This window comes from Mastigoproctus giganteus, chromosome 11, assembly GCF_048544385.1.
Source record: "Mastigoproctus giganteus isolate SK-2022 chromosome 11, ASM4854438v1, whole genome shotgun sequence".
NCBI lineage: Eukaryota > Metazoa > Arthropoda > Arachnida > Uropygi > Thelyphonidae > Mastigoproctus > Mastigoproctus giganteus.
Genome location: NC_143585.1, coordinates 59,343,213 through 59,361,276, shown reverse-complemented (window position 1 = coordinate 59,361,276; position 18,064 = coordinate 59,343,213). Strand labels below are relative to the sequence as shown.

The following is an 18,064-nucleotide window of genomic DNA, read 5'->3' as shown; positions in this document are numbered from 1 at the left end:
TCCTTGTATAACACGTGTTTACATTACACGAATTCGATCATACACGATTTATAAATAGGGGAACGATATCTTATATAACACGAACCGAATTCGCTTATGCACGATTCGCCTTTGTGTTTACAAGAAATGGCAGTCGAAATCAGAATCACCCCAACCGAACGCAACACGATAGGAATGAAGAGAAGATTCTGAAAATGTATTTATGTTTCTTATATCAGTGAAGGGGAATAATAACGTAAAAACCCACACAATTCCAGCTATCGGTATTATCGCAAATGCAATTAGATCGAGTTTACTACCAGTTTATAACAGATTCCACTAGCAGAAATGCAACTGGAAATTGTTTTTATTGTTTTATGGTAGTAACCCCTAGAAATGTGCTTTAGTAAAATGTGAGGTGTTAATAGTGTATCTCTGCCTTTACAGTGTATCAAGTTTTGCCTCCTCGTTTTGTAATTTTGCTTTATTCCCTAAAAATTAGTAAAATACTTAAAAGGTGTGAAAAGAAAGCATCCTGGTGAAGACACTACAGATTCAGAGAGAAAAAGAAAAGCAATATCGATAAACAGAGGCAGACTGGATCAAAAATTCTTACCCAGGAAAATTTATAGTGGCCTTGTACTAGCGTTTATGGCCAAAATCACACCGGCCTCCGGCCAACCGGGGTTTCCCCGGTAAGGCTTAGGGCCAGTCCGCCTCTGTCGATAGAGAAAAAATATGAAATTGTGAAACGCTTTGAGCGAAATGAAAGACCATGTGATATTGCACGTGCTACAGACTTAAATGAGGCAACGCCGAGAATTACAAAGAATGCAGAGAAAATAAAAACAACTTTCATAGCAAGAACAACTCAAAGTGTAATTAAAATCCATTAGATTAAGACACAAGAATTGGAAGAGATGGGACGGCTGTCATCTGTTTGGATAGAAAATCAAACAAAAAACAAGTTTGCTTACGATAGAAGCAAAAGCATTAGCAATATTTTATTACGTAATAGTCGTAATAAAATACGTATTTTATTACGATTATTTATTGAGTTTGGTAATGTTTTGGTTACAAATGTGTGTTCAATCTTGGGTGGTCGGCACCTGACCCTATTTTTCCCATAGGGCCTGTTGTTCGTATTGCACGATTTTGCATTGCACGAGGGTTTCTAGGAACACAACCATCATACTATACGAGGACTGACTGTATGGGTATTTCTTTCCGAATGGCAAAAAAGTACTCCAGACATTTTCCGGCACTTATAAATAAAAAAATTTTCTGTTTATACTCCGGGACAAACAAATAGTCAGAGGAGTTCACAAGATAGACAGAATACAAGAAACCAGCAAATATCAGAATGGAGGAGCAAATCGCCATATGCAGCATCCATTTTGCTGAAGAAATCGCAAAACTTATAATGGGTCAGAGATCTATAACCTCCTCGTATAATATTGGTTACTTTTACAGCTACTTTCATGGCATTGACTTGACATAGAGATTTTCCACAGTGCGCTTCTTGATGAATGATGTAATGAATGGTAGGACAGTTAACGTTATTTTGTTTCAATAGTCCACAAAACCCGATTCCGGTCCCCATCATAGCTTTGGCCCTAACGCAGGAACATTTATCGAATCCTCCATAGTTTATAACAGAGTTTTGAACTGCTTCGAAAATATCAGTACCTTTAGTAGTCCCATGCAAAGATATAAGACTGAGCAGTTCTTCATTACTAGTAAAGTCCTCCTGAATAGTTCGAACAAAAATTAAAAGTTGACTTATGTCTGCTTGATCAGTGCTTTCATCCAGACACAATGAAAAGTACCCACATTTTGCCATTGAATCACACAGCTTTTTTGAAACGTATTGATCCATGTGTTCTAAACATTGCGACAGTCTGATGGGATAATGCCACTATTTCGAACTTCTCGGCTAATTTCGGCTCATTAAATTGTTTTGCCATTTAGGCTAATTAAATTGTTTTGCCATTTAGGCTAATTAAATTGTTTTGCCATTTATATTGCACATTTCTTCCCAATCACACCGTCCCTAAAAGGCTTTTTTGCTTTCACTAACTCAGTGCTACTTTGTACAAAGCAGCAAGGCTAGAACTTTGTGCAGTACTAAGTTTAGCAAAAAAACTTGTTTGATGCATCAATTTCTTCTTATATTCCACAATAAGAGCTTCTTGATTCCCCAATATACAACTCAAATCTTTTACAGTGTAACGTAATGTAGTGTCATTTCACATTATACTCTTTAGGCATTGACAAAACTTGCATACAAACAAGACACTGAATTTTATTCTTGTAATCAAATAGTCTTGATTCCCATCGGCTTTGATACACTTGCTTTTCTTCTTCAATTTTTCTTTTCTTGTGAAACATGGTTATTCGACAATAAGTAGTAAGTTATTAAGTAGAAGTGAAGTACAGTAGACTCTCGATTTTCTGGGACAGGTGGTAAAACAAAATTCCTGGATAATTGATTTCCCGGTTAATCCAAAAATACAGAAAGTCCCCGATATACGTAAGAGATATGTTCCAGGACTTCGTAGGTAAGTCATACTCGGGAGTGACTAATAAAATATTGCTACTATATCCCTGATATGCCAAAATTACAAAAACCACATAATAACCTTAGAAGAATGAAGAAAAATAGTTATATATTTTTAATTATTTCAATTAAAAACTATCTGGGGACAGCAGTGAAGTAGCCAGAGTGGCACATAAGAAAAGAAAATATATAAGGAAGAAAAAACACATGCTATTGTACTGTGAAAACTGATTTGTATTTTGTAGCATTGGTGTCGACCGCTTCTCGTATTCTGTCTTTCTCCCCTATTATTATGTTCACCGTTGCCACTGAAAAATCTGAATTTTGCACAATACTCATTAATTTTTGGCCATTTTCATACATCCTTATTATTTTAATTTTCTAATCCAACTCGATCGCTTTACTTTTCTTGATAAATTTACTAGTCCGCTGTCACTTATTCTCTTAGTTGGCACCATGATAACAGCCAAAATTAAATTTTCTGAAAAGAACTTCACAGGTTAAGGCAAAAACTCACTACTATTATCACTCCACATGACTCGCATTTTACTAAAGCATATTTCTGGAGGTCGCTACAATAAAACAATAAAAACAATTTGCACTTTCCAGGTTACTGGGTTTTCTGTTAGTGAAATTCATTATAAAAGTAGGAAACTCGATCTTATTGCATTTGCTATAATACCGATAGCTGCAATTCTGTGGGTTTCTAGGTTATTATGTCTCCTTCACTGAAATCTTCAGTCATATAAAAAATATATATATAAATAACGTAACGTAAGTCTCAAGCTACATAAGTCAGGGACTTATGTATCGAAAAATGTTCAGCAACCTACGTAAAAAGTATTGCAATAGGCAAAAAACGAAAAAACTTACCATGCATTATTCGTGTGTTGCACACGCGAGTAGTGCGTATTGGACACGCATTAATTTTTTGTAGATTTTAAATCTAATAGCTTTCCTTTATTTTTTACAATATCGCATATGATTTGGTCATCAACATTACAATGGTTCTTTAGAGATTTAACGGATGCACCGTTTTCAAACTTTTCAATAATTTCAAGTTTTTGTTCAATTGAAAGCACAACTTTTGCATTTGCCCATCATTTTTGCAATTTCTAAAAAAAAAAAAAAAAATTGTTAATATTAAAAAAAAAATTTACATTCCTGACATAAATAAAGAAACAAAACTTGTCCTTTTGTGGTGCGATGGAACACACCAATCTACGCGAGGCACTAAAACAAACTAAAACATTTGGCCTCTTTTTTTTGAGCGGCAGGTGTGAAGACAGCAACGGGTGCAGGATAATAGGTACACTAAACTCGCAATGATGACTTATAACGCCGCTTATTTACGACTTGCAAAACATCTGTTTATACCTATTCTAGTTATTACTTGAATTTTATGATTTCTGGTTGATTTTTTTTTTTTTTTAAATTTGGAGTCTTGAAGTGTCTCAGTTAATCCAATCCCAGTAAATCGAGAGTCTGCTGTATATTGAAGATAACACAGAAATCAATCATAATGCATATCTAGTAATTTGGTGAGCGACGGTGACACAAACTTCGTAAACGGACGGACGAACGACACTAAAGACAGGCGACCCGCCCCAGTGCCTGCACACTGAAATGAGACATCTAGCATGGATGCAACGAAATGCACTTGAAGTCATGCACAGAAGCTAAAACACTCTTGAGGCAAAACACTCACAAGTAGTGTTTTGCGACGAGAGTTTTATTTTGTCGCGCGTGAAAATCAAAAAGCCTAACACATAGGAGGACCTCACAAAATCATTCTGCAGGGCGCATGCGGCCCACGGGCTGTGTTTTGGACAGCCCTGTCCCTGACAATTGAGTCACCAACAATAACTAGCTCCTGTGGGACCATTGCATTCTGCCCTGAAGATTGCCGCTGTATTGCCTGGTGCATAAGAGTGTGCTCTTGCATTGAGTTGGGCAGCTGAGAACTTGATGGGCCCCCATTTTAATTCCTTCAAGGGCATCCACCCCGACTCTTCAACTCTCATAGACACCTCAGAACGCTGAGTTCGTGCCCAATTTCTTCACATTCTCTGCACCTAGCACACATAAAGACATCCTCCATGACTAAATCATGTCCTGTTCGAGAGAGAGAGAGAGAGAGAGAGAGAGAGAGAGAGAGAGAGAGATCCACAAACATGTCGCATTTTGCACATTTTTTTTAGACTGTGATGCGTTGGAGAATTGACCCTATAGTTTCTTCTGCGAACCACAGCACTTTCACTGCTTTTCTGTTTCTTGTCTGGGGCATGATTTCCATTTAAATACAATTTAGTTAACGATAAAAATTAAAAGGATTTATAAATTTAATTGATTAATTGCCAATACTATACTAAGCTAACAGATTCCTACTGCAGTCCTACGTATTACACTATCTAGTTTTAAGTATCTAGTTCAAACGGAACAAGTTTTACTAATACTAAGTAATAACCCACAAAATCTCTATCTAAGTTGAAAATAACTAAGTATTGTAACTAGGAATATAAAGCTACTTCTAGAAAATAAATTAATATGCCAATTTAGTCAATAAAATGGTAAAACTTTAAGAAAAACTTCTCTATTTGCTGGAGCTGTAAAAACTTTGCCCACACCGAGCTAATCTCATTCCCACTCCAATATATTGGAGTGGGAACAAGATATTAATAACTACTCTTTGTCTTTACCCATTCAACCATCCCTTTATCATAACTGGTCCCTAAGGTCACATTGCTCCACTTTGTACAGCAGTCGTTTATGTGCAACAGTATCAAAAGTTTTTCTAAAATCTACACATATGATGTCAAAATTATTTTTTGCATCCAGTTCCTGCATCACAGTACCCAATTAGTTTGGTCACACAAGATCAGCCCTTCACAAATCTGTATTATGGTTGCAGTAGGATTGCAATCTTTCTAGATGATCCTGCATTACTACTTTAACCAGTGACTCAATTTTCCCTAAACAAAATTCAAGCTAACAGGTCTATAATTATGTGGATAGATCCAATACACACAAAGTGAAAACATTTATGGCAGCAGCACTGAAGTAAAACTGATTAGTAACGAATTTTTTTACGGAAATGATGAAATGGATGTCACTTCTATTAGATTTTAAAACGATGTCACTTCCTAAATGGCACTAATGATGTTAACTCAGTCACTAACATTGATTCAGTAGTTAATGATGTTAACTCAGTCACTAACATTGATTCAGTAGAGTAAGTTCATATTAAGATATGGAAATGACGTCACTTCCTAAATGATGCCAACTCAGTCATTAACATTGATTTAGTAGAGTAAGCAGAGGGTAGTACCATTATGCAAAAATAAAAGCTTCAAAGCCACTGAAGAAGCCTCTCGTGTCGAAAAAGGAGTGAGTTCAAAAAACATAGAGAGGGAAAAAAATACAGACTTGAATAAAATCTGCTTCTCAAGATTTTGATCAATGTCAACCTTCTAAGTAGCGTAAGTAAGTAAGTTTTGACAAACCAAAAATTTAAACGGTTTTACTCTAATAGATGTTTTCACATAAAATAAAACATCTTTTGTGCATACAGGGTGTGCACACCAGTTTTTTTTGTTTTCCATTAACATTAGTAGAGGTATAGGATGCAAGAAAGCAAGCTTATATAGCAACAGCCAAATAAAAAAAATCTCCCTATTTCACCCAATCATTCACTCCAAATGCTTGTCTAGTTTCGCCTTCAACTTATTTAAGTTGTCGACCTCCACTACAACAGATGGAAGTTTGTTCCAACTATCAACCACCCGCTGGCTAAAGACAAATTTCTGCTCAGATTACTCACCTGTTTAATTATTTGATTTTTTTTTTTTTTTTTTGTTATTTTTTTATTTGATCTTTCTCTCTCTCCTTTTTTTTTTTTTTTTTTGTTATTTTTTTATTTGATCTTTCTCTCTCTCTTTTTTTTTTTTTTTTTTTTTTTTTTATAATCTATGCAAGTAATTCTGCTTATTAGCAAAACAAAATATTTAAACATGTTCACTGCTGGTTGACACGATCACATAAAGGAGTTATAATCCATGTGGATGAAAAACCGCCTGACTTTAAGAACTGTTTTCTTCTAATATTCCAGGAAAGAAAAAAAAAAAAAAAAAAAAATCCAGATAGTTTTCCTCAAGTAACCTTTGCCAAGGGCCGAGTAATTCAGCCAAAATGAGAAGCAAGCCCAAAACTGCCTCTGCCCTCCCTCCAAATTTAGATCTCATGATTTTTGGATTTGAATTTGGTTTGTTAAGGTCAAACCAGCAGCAAAGATGTTAATAAAAATTTTTTGAAAACTCATCTATAAAGAAAACATCTGCAGTATTAAAAATATTTACCAACATCATGAGGAGAAAACGATAATGAATAGACAAAACCACCTAAAGTTGGAAGGACATGAACAGACTTTTTCAATTCAAGGTCCCAAAGAATAATCTAATATTTAAGAAAAAAAGAGAAAAAAAAAATGTTTAACAATAAATATTTACAATTAACTTGCAATAAATAAAAAAAAAAAACAATCTCCTTTAACAATAAATCTTTATAATGAACTTGCAATATACTTTCATGAGAACTTCAAAATTAAATACAGTATCAAATAAGACTTTTTAAAAGATAATTATGGAAATTTCTAATAAACAAAAGACTGTTCCATATGACTACATAAAAGCATAGTTTACTGAAATAGCATAAGAGTAAAATGATGTTAGTTGATAATTGACTTTAACCAGTTCATACTAAACAAAATGTGGTACCGTTCAAAATTATCATCTGGAATTTCATCTTTATGGAGTGGGGGTCTCATTATGTCTTCATATATAATTTAATAACAATTTAGGGTGCAGAGAGAGTCAAAATTTTTCAGGGTAGTTATAATTAAATCTATAGCACAGTGTTTCTCAACCCGTGTGCCACGGCACATTGTTGTGCCACGAGTATGCTTCAAGTGTGCCGCAGAAAATGCAAATAAAAAAAATTAATAAATCCAAGTTTTATAATAAAAATTAATTCAAATAAAAAATCCATTTATTTAAGCTGTGTGGTTCCGAGTTCCTACCAGTGGTCAATGTGACATCACTTTTAATTTCTAGTACCAGATCTATTCACCTTTATTCACTTGTTGATTCTTAATACTAGATCTGTTCACTTTTATTCACCTTTTGATTCCTAGTACTAGACTTTTTTGCCATTATTCGGCCATTCTTATCACTTAAGGGTCTCTCTCCCAAGCACCCCGCAGTACATTTTGTAGTTGTATATATATGTGTGTGTGTAAAGTAAAGGACTATGAATTAAGTGCAACTTGTAAGCAGCATAGTAAGAAATTTCCTTTGTATTTTAAAAGTGCTTTTTGTGTTTTTATCTATAAAATGTCATATTCAGTTAATTCATATAGAACAGGTATTTTCAATTAACAGTATTTGTTTCTAAAAGTAACTTTAATTGTTTTAGAAATTATTGGCGATGGATAAATATTTAGTGAAAGAAAATCAGAAGAGGCAACTTGATAACAACAAGTCTGGAGAAAATGGCAAAAACAAAAAAGAGCAACCATCAACATCAAAAAAGAAGAAAACATGTCGTAAATATGATGATTATTATTTGGTGTTGGGATTTTCTTATACTGGTAACCAAGATTGTCCTCAACCTTTATGTGTGGTATGTGGCTTAAAATTGTTGAATGAATCAATGGTGTCAAGTAAATTGCAGCATCATTTTTCTATGAAACATGAGAATTTATCATTGAAAACTATGGAGTATTTTAAAAGACTGCAGGCCTCTACCAGAAAACAAGGTACAGAATTTTATGATATGGCTAAAATATCTGATAAAGCGTAAGAAGCCAGCTATTTAGTAGCCGAACTGGCGGCAAAATAAAGAAATCTCACCTGATTGCAGAAAGTCTGATTTTACCAGCATGTCAGGTAATCATGAAAAGTATTTTGAGAGAGGAAGCTGAAAAAAAAATTATAACAGTTCACCTTTCGAACAACAGAATTAGCAGGCGTATAAAAGAAATGTCTGATTATATTGAAGAACAAGTGGTTTGACATATTAATAATTTTGGGTGATGTTTTCATTGCAAATAGATAATTCTACAGATATTAGCAGGAAAGCCCAATTAATAGCATTTGTCAGGTTTATTGAAAACGACACAATTATTAATAATTTTTTCTGTTGTAAAGAACTCACTGAAAGAACAACCTGCCAAGATATTTTCAAAGTAATGAATAATTATTTACAAAAGTGTGGTATATTATGGGAGTTGTGCATTGGCATTTGTACCAACAGTGCTCCTGTGATGACAGGAGCACAAAGAATTTGTAAACTTAGTAAAACGGCACAATTCAAATATTATTACAACAAACTATTTTATACACAGAAGTTCTAGTAGCAAAGACAGCCGTACCCGATTTAAAAAATTGTACTTGATCGAAGTGGTTAAAATGGTCAATTATATCAAAATTAGACCACAAAATATACGTATTTTTGTAAAATTATGCAAGGAACTGAAGTCTGATAATTTTTCTTTAATAATGAATACTGAGATTCGATGGCTATCAAAAGGAAATATACTTATGCATTATTTGGAAAATGAAATGCACAGGGCATAATCCTTATGGGTTTTGATAATTAACTATATAGTATTTGTTTGAATACATTATAGTTAACCCATAAATTTGAACTACGTATGTAGCGTAGAGGGCATCGTTTTAATTGTATCTCATAATGTGGTTACCTTCACAAGAGATAGCTACTATTGAATTACTTCAAATAAATAACGCTTCTCTAGTAGAGAAGACTACTGTTATTTATTTTCAGCGGTACCACCACCCAGACGATCGTTTCAAAGCTATGCAGCTTCATCTTCAGTGGGTGGGCAGGTACCCAGGTAGTACACCAAGCCATCACAGTTGCAAAGTTATATCCACAATATGAGAGATGCCAAAAGGGTGTGGTGGTAATGTATTTGGAAAATGAAATGCACAGGAAATAATCCTTATGGGTTTTGATAATTAATCGTCTGGGTGGTGGTACCGCTGAAAATAAATAACAGTAGTCTTCTCTACTAGAAAAGCGTTATTTATTTGAAGTAATTCAATAGTAGCTATCTCGTTGTGAAGGCAACCACATTATGAGATACAATTAAAACGATGCCCTCTATGCTACATACATAGTTCAAGTTTATGGGTTAACTATGGTGTATTTACACCGATATTATATACTTATGCATTATGTATGTCTTATGCTGCATGAGGAAATGCTCATATTTTTTTCACTGGAGCAATCAGAATTTTGTGATTATTTAAGTGATTAAATTTGGTGTGGTAAATTAGCTTTTCTAGCAGATTTATTTGCGCAGCTAAATAATTTAAATATCAGTATGCAAGGCTCAGAGGAAAATTTACTCACTTCTACTGACAAGTTGCTCGCCTTTAAAGAAAAGTTCAGCGTATGGAAAAAATATGTAAATGAAAAAAAAAAAATTAGAAATGTTTCCCTTCACTGCTAAAACGAATATACTAAAATAATTAATATAATAAGCGAAACATTAGAGCTGTGAAAAACAAAAATTGAGCATTACTTCCCATCCCTTGATACCAAAAAATATTTGTGGGTAAGAGACCCATTTGCAACAAAAAACCTTCGAACATTAGAACTTAATTTGCAAGAGAAGAAGAATTAGTTGAGTTCCGTAGTGACCAGTCGCTGAAAATTCACTTTAATAACACTAATATCAGCAAATTTTGGATAAAAATTCAAAATGAATTTCCATGAATATCGGAAAAGGCAATTATAATTTTATTGCTGTTTTCCACTTCCTGCTTGTGCAAAACAGGGTTTTCCGCTTTAAATGAAATTAAACAAAAAAAAAAAGAGGGAGAGACTAAAGTCAGTAGAAGAGGAGCTGAGAGTAAGGCTATACACAATAAATCCTCATATTAAAAAACTGTGTGTATTCCAGCAAACCCAACCGTCTCACCGATTAAAATGTTATATTTGTATATTTTTTTTGTTTTTATATAATTATGTTATTTTTTTATATATTTTCTTTTAAAATTTTGTATGTTCTTCTTTTAAATAATTTCTTTTCTTATAAATGTCTTTTTAAAATTTCATGCAATTAGTGTGTGTTCAAAAAAGAGACATTAAAAGCATTTAAAACAAATAATAAGTGTATTTTTAAATATACACAACAGAAATAATTCCAGTTTGTGTGTGTGTGTGTGTGTGTGTGTGTGTGTGTGTGTGTGTGTGTGTGTGTGTGTGTGTGTGTGTGTGTGTGAGAGAGATAAATATTATAATATATCCCGCTTTACGAGTTCCTGGATTTACAAGTTTTTTTTTTTTTTTCTCTTCAAGTATCAACAAAATCAAAAATACAAAGATTAATTGAAAAGAAAAATGAATGTTAAACATTCATAAATACTGCATTTCAAACCACACGCGCAGCTATACAATACAGAGTACTCCGATTTACAATATTAATCCGTTCCAGAGACACCATCGTATCGTGAAAATGTTGTAATGTGAACCCAATAACACATTGTTTATTTGGTAATTCGTTCCATGACCTTGGAAATTGAAATTTTTGCTATATAAATCTCTAAAAGGTCGTTTGTGTGAATTGTATTAGTTACCAATTCAAATCATTAAAATGCACTACACTTTCATTATTATCATATGTTCAGTTATAAGAACCAATTTTGAACAGCTTTGTGATATTTTTCTAAAGCACATTTCTGGAGGTGACAACAAGAAAACAATAAAAACAATTTGCACTTTCCAGTTTATTGGGCTTTTCTGTTACTGCAAGTGGGTAGTAAACTCCATATTATTGCATTTGTGAAAATACCGATAGCTAGAATTGTGTGGTTTTTTACATTATTATGGTAAAACGTGTTTTCCCTTTACTCAAATCTTCAATCGTATAAAAAACAAATTTTTGGAATCTTCTCTTCATTCCTTTTTTTTTTTTAAGTTTCATAAACTTGTTACTCCGTGCAAATCGTGTTAGTTGCAATTTGTGCATTCTGTTAAAAAATGCTTATGCATGCTATTGAAATTTATAAAGAAAAGAGAAGATTATCTTGGAAATAAATGCCTCTTGAAGCATTTCTGAGGAAGACGACTCCTTGTACAACAAACCGACGAGTGCTGAGCCAATAATGAGTGATCAACGAGTGTGCATTTTGTCGATGATGACAAAGAATAAACATTTTTTAACATTTGTAAATCCATAAACAATTTCTTTATTATTATAATTTGCTTGATTTTATAGACTACATTTTAATTTCTTTGGATAAATCAATCATTGTTCAAACAAACTAATTAGCTAACTAATTTCATTGTTGAGAACGTAACTCCTATTTTTAACATTATGTCTATGGGTAAAAAATTCCCGCTTTACGAGCGCGCGCTAGGAATGAATTACCTCGTAAAGTCAGGGATGTATTTATAATGTTTATATACATATATATATAAGCATGTAAGAATAGATAAGTCTGATAAAGTTTGCATAGATGGAGGTGAAAATTACACAAAGTGCCAAGGACTAGGACAGTTGGGTAAGGACAGTTAAAAAAAGAAGTAATGCAGATTTCAAAAAGGCAAAAGAATGTTAATATCCTAAAAGTTATGAATTAAGAAACCTTCCAACATTAGAACTTAATTTGCAAGAGGAAGAAGAATAATTAATTAATTAATTCATCATAACTTTTAGGATATTAACATTCTTTCACCTTTTCAAATCTATATTACTTCTTTTTTCTATTATCCTTACCCTTATAGTCCTTGGAATTTTTGTGTAATTTTCACCTCCATCTATGCAAACTTTATCAGACTTATCTATTCTTACATGCTTATATATACTTTTGCATCCTTTATTGCTGCTTTGTGCATTTTGGTGCATTTGTCATACCTTGTTTATTCATTTTTATTTTTCCATCAACTGTTACTTTGACTTAAAATTACATTTAATATATATATATATATATATATATATATATATATATATATATATAGGACAAACCAGTACTGAACTATACATAAGATTAAATCTGCACCGATCACAAATAAAGAAATATGGGGGAACCCCTCCCCTCCTCCAAAGACAGAAATAACACAGATACAGAAAATACACCAATGAAACACAAATTTACAAACACAAATTTACAAATATTTCCATAGCCATATTAGCCATCATGGAAAATACCACCAAAAGGGAAGTACTAGAAGATCTTTTTATTCTTCAACACAAATCCCTCTACCCATATGGTTTGAACAATAGATTCAATTGAAGGAACTTCACCTACTCCAATAAGAAACAGTGTACATATGCAATATTTCAATTAACAAAAAACATAAATTATAACGGATTGAGAAATTATAAAATTAAACAAGAATACAGTAGCTATAATAGAACTAGAACCCACAATATTAACAATTTTGAGAGACTCCTAACAGAATGGGATACAGATCCCATGACATAAAAAGCATACATAACAAGCATACATAACATAAGAAATATCATGTATAAAACAAAAACATACCTTCCAATAAATAATATCAATATAGAAATCAGACACAGATATGACAGGCCCATAGGGATTACCTTCTATAACTATAAAAAACCGGTAGCCAATATGGATACTACATATCAACCCTGTTTCTGCCATGAAGAGAAATACAAAAATTATATAGACCCACATCACAAACACATCCTTACTGGCGACCTTAAAATTATTGAAGACAAAACCTTACAAGAGGTGATGAACAAAGGAACAAAATTCAGACCCAACTCCAATATCTGCTTAAAAAACATACACAACTCCATTAATATGGATCTATTGCAATCTGCTTATAAAACAGCGTACAAATATAACACCCCAGTGGAAGCGTTTCAAAGATGGATTAAAATCACCACAAAGCTAATCATAACTAGATTCAGACATCTTGGCACACCAATATGATCACGATATACAATTTAAATAGTATTAAACAAAAAATCAAAAACCTGCAAAATAAGTTTGCCATCACCAATACAGACAAGCAAATAACAACTTCAGCATCATCTGTAAGCGATTCTACATAGACACCCTAAAACAGGAGTTGGACCACAGTGACACTTATAAGATCATCAACTTCACCATTAACACCATTACTAAAAAACTAATAGCATTACACAAGAAAATTAAATTAAAAATGGATAACACTATGGATAACACTAAATACCCATACATTTACTGGATTCCCAAATTCCACAAAAACCCAACAGGAAAAAGGTTCATCACCACATGCAGAAATAGCTACACCAAAACAGTTAGCTACATATTGGAAACCAAATTAAACATTATAACCTACAATCTTACTAACACAAAATTCATCTCCAATAACAGGCAGTATATTGAATATATTAAAAACAACCATATCAACAATTTATACACATATGACTTCAAAAACCTGTTCACCAGCATGACACATGACAACTTGATTAAAGTACTATCTGAATATTATGAAGAATATCAAGAAAAACTAGAATGCAGAAAACAATACTGGCGAGACCTTATCAATCTTACTGTGAAAAATAATTACATACAGATGGGTAATAGTATCTATGTGCAAGTAAGAGGAGTGGCCATGGGTGCTAATAGTTCATGCTCCATAGCCAACCTCTATTTGCACTTTTTTGAAAATAATTTTAAAGACATTATTTTCTACAGGTACATAGATGATGTACTTGTTATCAATTATGCAGATTTCGACAACATGGCTAAAAATATTTATCCCGAAGAACTAACACAGAAAGCAATCTACAAGCCACCTACCTCAATAGTCAAATCATAATTGCAAATGACATAGTATACACCAACCACTACAATAAAAGAGACCAATTCAGCTTCCCAGCTATTAAACTAATTTAGCGTAAACATGATCAGAAACCAGACCAACAGAATTATACATATATGCAATAACCCAGATAACATGATAGAAGCTTTAAAAAAACTGAAAAATACCCTCAACAATAACAATATACCTGATAATTACATCAGACACCATAGAAATGCTGCCACACAAGCAAAACTCAAAAAGCAACCAACGAACATTAATCCTAATAGTATCATTGTAAAAATCTTTTCCATGGAAAAAAATGCTCTAATAGGAATCTAATAGATTCCTATTAGAGCTAAAAATTAGCCCCCATTTGAACCCCAGGTTAATTGTGCATAGGCGAGGCTCATCACCTATCTGCAAGGTACCTGGATGTCCAAATTCAAACCCCTACTTTTCCAGAATTATAAACACCATATAAAGTAAAGACACTGATCAAGAATATTACTTTCCACAAAAGTTAATAACTAGAATTAATTAATTATTACAGCATCATAACAAACACGGAATATTATGAGAATCCAAAGAGTAAGTTTCACAGATTCACATGAAGGAGGCTGTAAATATGTATATAGTTATCCCCAAGGGCACATACTGGGCCTTCATGCCTTAGAAAAGCATTGCCAGTGCATGCCTTGTGGATAGCATGATTAATTTTAACTTTCATTTTAATTCCTAAATATTAATATCTTTTATTTCTCATTATTAAATGAATTAAAATCATATTGTATCTTCACCCTACATAAAAACAAGTAAATATAATATACCTTTTACAAACTATAAATTATAAATAACATCCAGACCATTCACATGAAAGCAAATTAGTATTTTCCTACGGTAAGTTAACTACCATGCCATGGGGAAAAAACCTAGTACAACTGCACAACAAATAGAACTACACACATAAAACCAAAAGAAGGCAGGGGAAAATGGACATTTTCAGTCTGACCACCACAGGATACAGTTGTTATTTGGTTTTTAGGAGCATTAGTAACTAAGGCCATACTGCTCCAGGGATATGCGGTGATAATTCCCTGACCTTTCCACATCCTCCGCATTTGGTGGTCATGAGCTCAAACCCCAGTCTAATCAAGAAGTGTGTGTGCTACTCGCTGCTGCTCCTGCCCACCTGGCTATGGAGACACCACACACAGGATACGAAGGTGAGGTACAATGGTATTTTAATCTGATACATACCCGTAGGGCTTTGAATCTCCTATCACAGTTTGCTGTCTTTTACGTAAACTACCCTGTTTAATTAAAAAAAATTAAGTACATAAAATTTACTTACCTTATTCCAAAAAAATTTTCCCCAATTTATTTATGACTTAAAGTTAACCTAGCAAAACTGGTATAGAGATTACAGAAACGGGTAAGTATGAAACATTCTTTTAGTTTGGCTATGTGTCTGCTCAAAGCCCCCGAAGAAGTAGCAGATATATGGCTAAGAGGGAGAATGTTAATTTTCTTTAATTCCTTAAATTTCTCTAATTTCTCCAAATTACTCCAATTTTACATTAATTTCAAAGTATTATATATTACTATATATTTATAGGTATCTATGGTACATTAGGCTATCCATTCCAGGACTAGTTTATGGATAACTAGTGGGTTGGTTGGGGTCACCACAAACCTGATGCTCCCATGTAGAACCAAATTTAATAAGAGAAATATAAGTTTAGTAAATATACAGGCACTCTCCGACTCACATATTACTCGACTTCCATAAATTCAACTTTACATAAGTTTTTGCCAGCTGGTGTAAACTTAAAAAAATCGTGGCAATGTATTTTGTATCCTGTAGGAATAAATGGAGGTACTGTTGAAAACATCGTTTTCACAATACATTGTTTATTTGGTAATTCGTTCCAAGACCTTGAAAGTTGAAATTTTTGCTATATAACTAGGCTATTCATCTCTCTAAAAGGTCATTTTTATAATGGAGCACTACTCTTTCATCGTTATCACGTTTCGTGATAAGAATCAATTTTGAACGGCTTTGTTGATATTTTTCTAAAGAACATTTCTGGAGGTCACGACCATAAAACTATAAAAACAATTTGTACTTTCCAGTCTATTGGGCTTTTCTGTCAGTGCATCTAATTATAAACGGGTAGTAAACTCGATCCTATTGCATTTGCGATAATCCTTATAACTGGAATTGTGTGGGTTTTTACATTATTATGGTGAAATGTGTTCTCTTTAGTTGAAATCTTCAGTCGTATAAGAAACAAATAAATTTTCAGAATTTTCTCTTCATTCCTATTTATTTATTACAATGATGAAGGGAAAGCAACCAATGGAAAATGAAAGTGATAGGAAAAGGAACAAAATTGATTTAGAAATGAGGATTAAATTGATTAAGAAATAAGAAGCAGAACAAAGTTTGTCATCTATTGCATGGGAATTAGGTCTCACTGCTTCAACAGTGAATGCTACTTTAAAGGATAGTGCACGTGTAAAAGAATATGTTAATGGATCAACGCATTTAAGATCAACAGTGACCACAAACAGCATTCAAGAGCTATATCGAAGATGGAAAAGTTATTAATCAAATGGATGGAAAATCAGATTCTGAAGTGAGTGCCCCTGAGTCTAATGGCCATTCAAGCAAAAGCAAAAAAGTATTTATGAAGATGTTAAGGGTAAGTACAGTGAACCCCAAGTCACGTTCGGGGCATGCAACAGGTGGTTTAATAGGTTCAAGTCATGCTAGTTTCCACAATGTTAAAGTATGCAACGAAGTAGCCAGTGCCGATTCTGCAGCAGCAGAAATATTTTGTGATGTGTTGGAAAAAATCCCTTCTAAATGTCCACAGCTCTCAACCTCTACAGCGGCATACTTATCAGCTGGAGACAATGATTCCGGCAACGATGCTTGAAATGTAAAACTTGCTGATGTTATGCCTGTCCCCTCCCTTTTTTGTAATTTTATATTTTTCAAAATTTTTGTAATTGCACACTTTTCTAATTTTTCTGATGCACGAGATAAAATAAAAATTGAATAAATAATTCTGTTTACGTGTTCGTTGAACATTTCTTTTTTGCTTCAATCAGATTCAGCACACATAGCTGTGAGTGCTGCATAAGCATTTAGGGAAATTCTGACTTACGCAGTTCCAAACGCAACCATTACGTAAGTCAGGAAGTGTGTGCGTGTGTGTGTGTACGTGCGGACGTGTGTGCGTGTCTCGTATGCCAAACGCCCTTTCAATGTAAGCTTTATGCAGTAACGGCATCGTGATACTTTTGTTTTGTTTTTTGTTTTTTGGTTTTTAGGAGCATTAGCAACTAAGGTCATATTGCTCCGAGGATATGCGGTGGTCATTCCCTGACCTTTCCGCATGCTCCGTATTTGGTGGTGACGGGCTCGAACCCGGGTCTAATCAAGAAGCGTGTGCTACGCACTGCTGCTCCTTCCCACCTGGCTATGGAGGCGCCATCGTGATACTCTTGATTTGCTATTATGTTAATTTTAGATTAAGTGTGACTTCGCTAGTTATGGTGGATATTTGGTTCCCTTTTTAGGCCATGGTCGCACACTAATATTAGGCTATAGAGTTAAAAATAAAAATATAGAAACATGGTACTTATATATATATATATATATATATA

General features: G+C 33.5%; 1 protein-coding gene across 1 annotated transcript in view; it reads right to left on the bottom strand.

Moving 5' to 3' along the window:
* The window catches only part of LOC150078034 (gem-associated protein 5-like), a 155,742-nt gene that overhangs the window by 40,896 nt on the left and 96,782 nt on the right, over window positions 1–18,064 (bottom strand). The window contains exon 6 of the mRNA XM_090384436.1: window positions 6,895–6,991. Within this exon, the coding sequence (XP_090240562.1) occupies window positions 6,895–6,991 (97 nt within the window). The remainder of the gene's footprint in view (window positions 1–6,894; window positions 6,992–18,064) is intronic.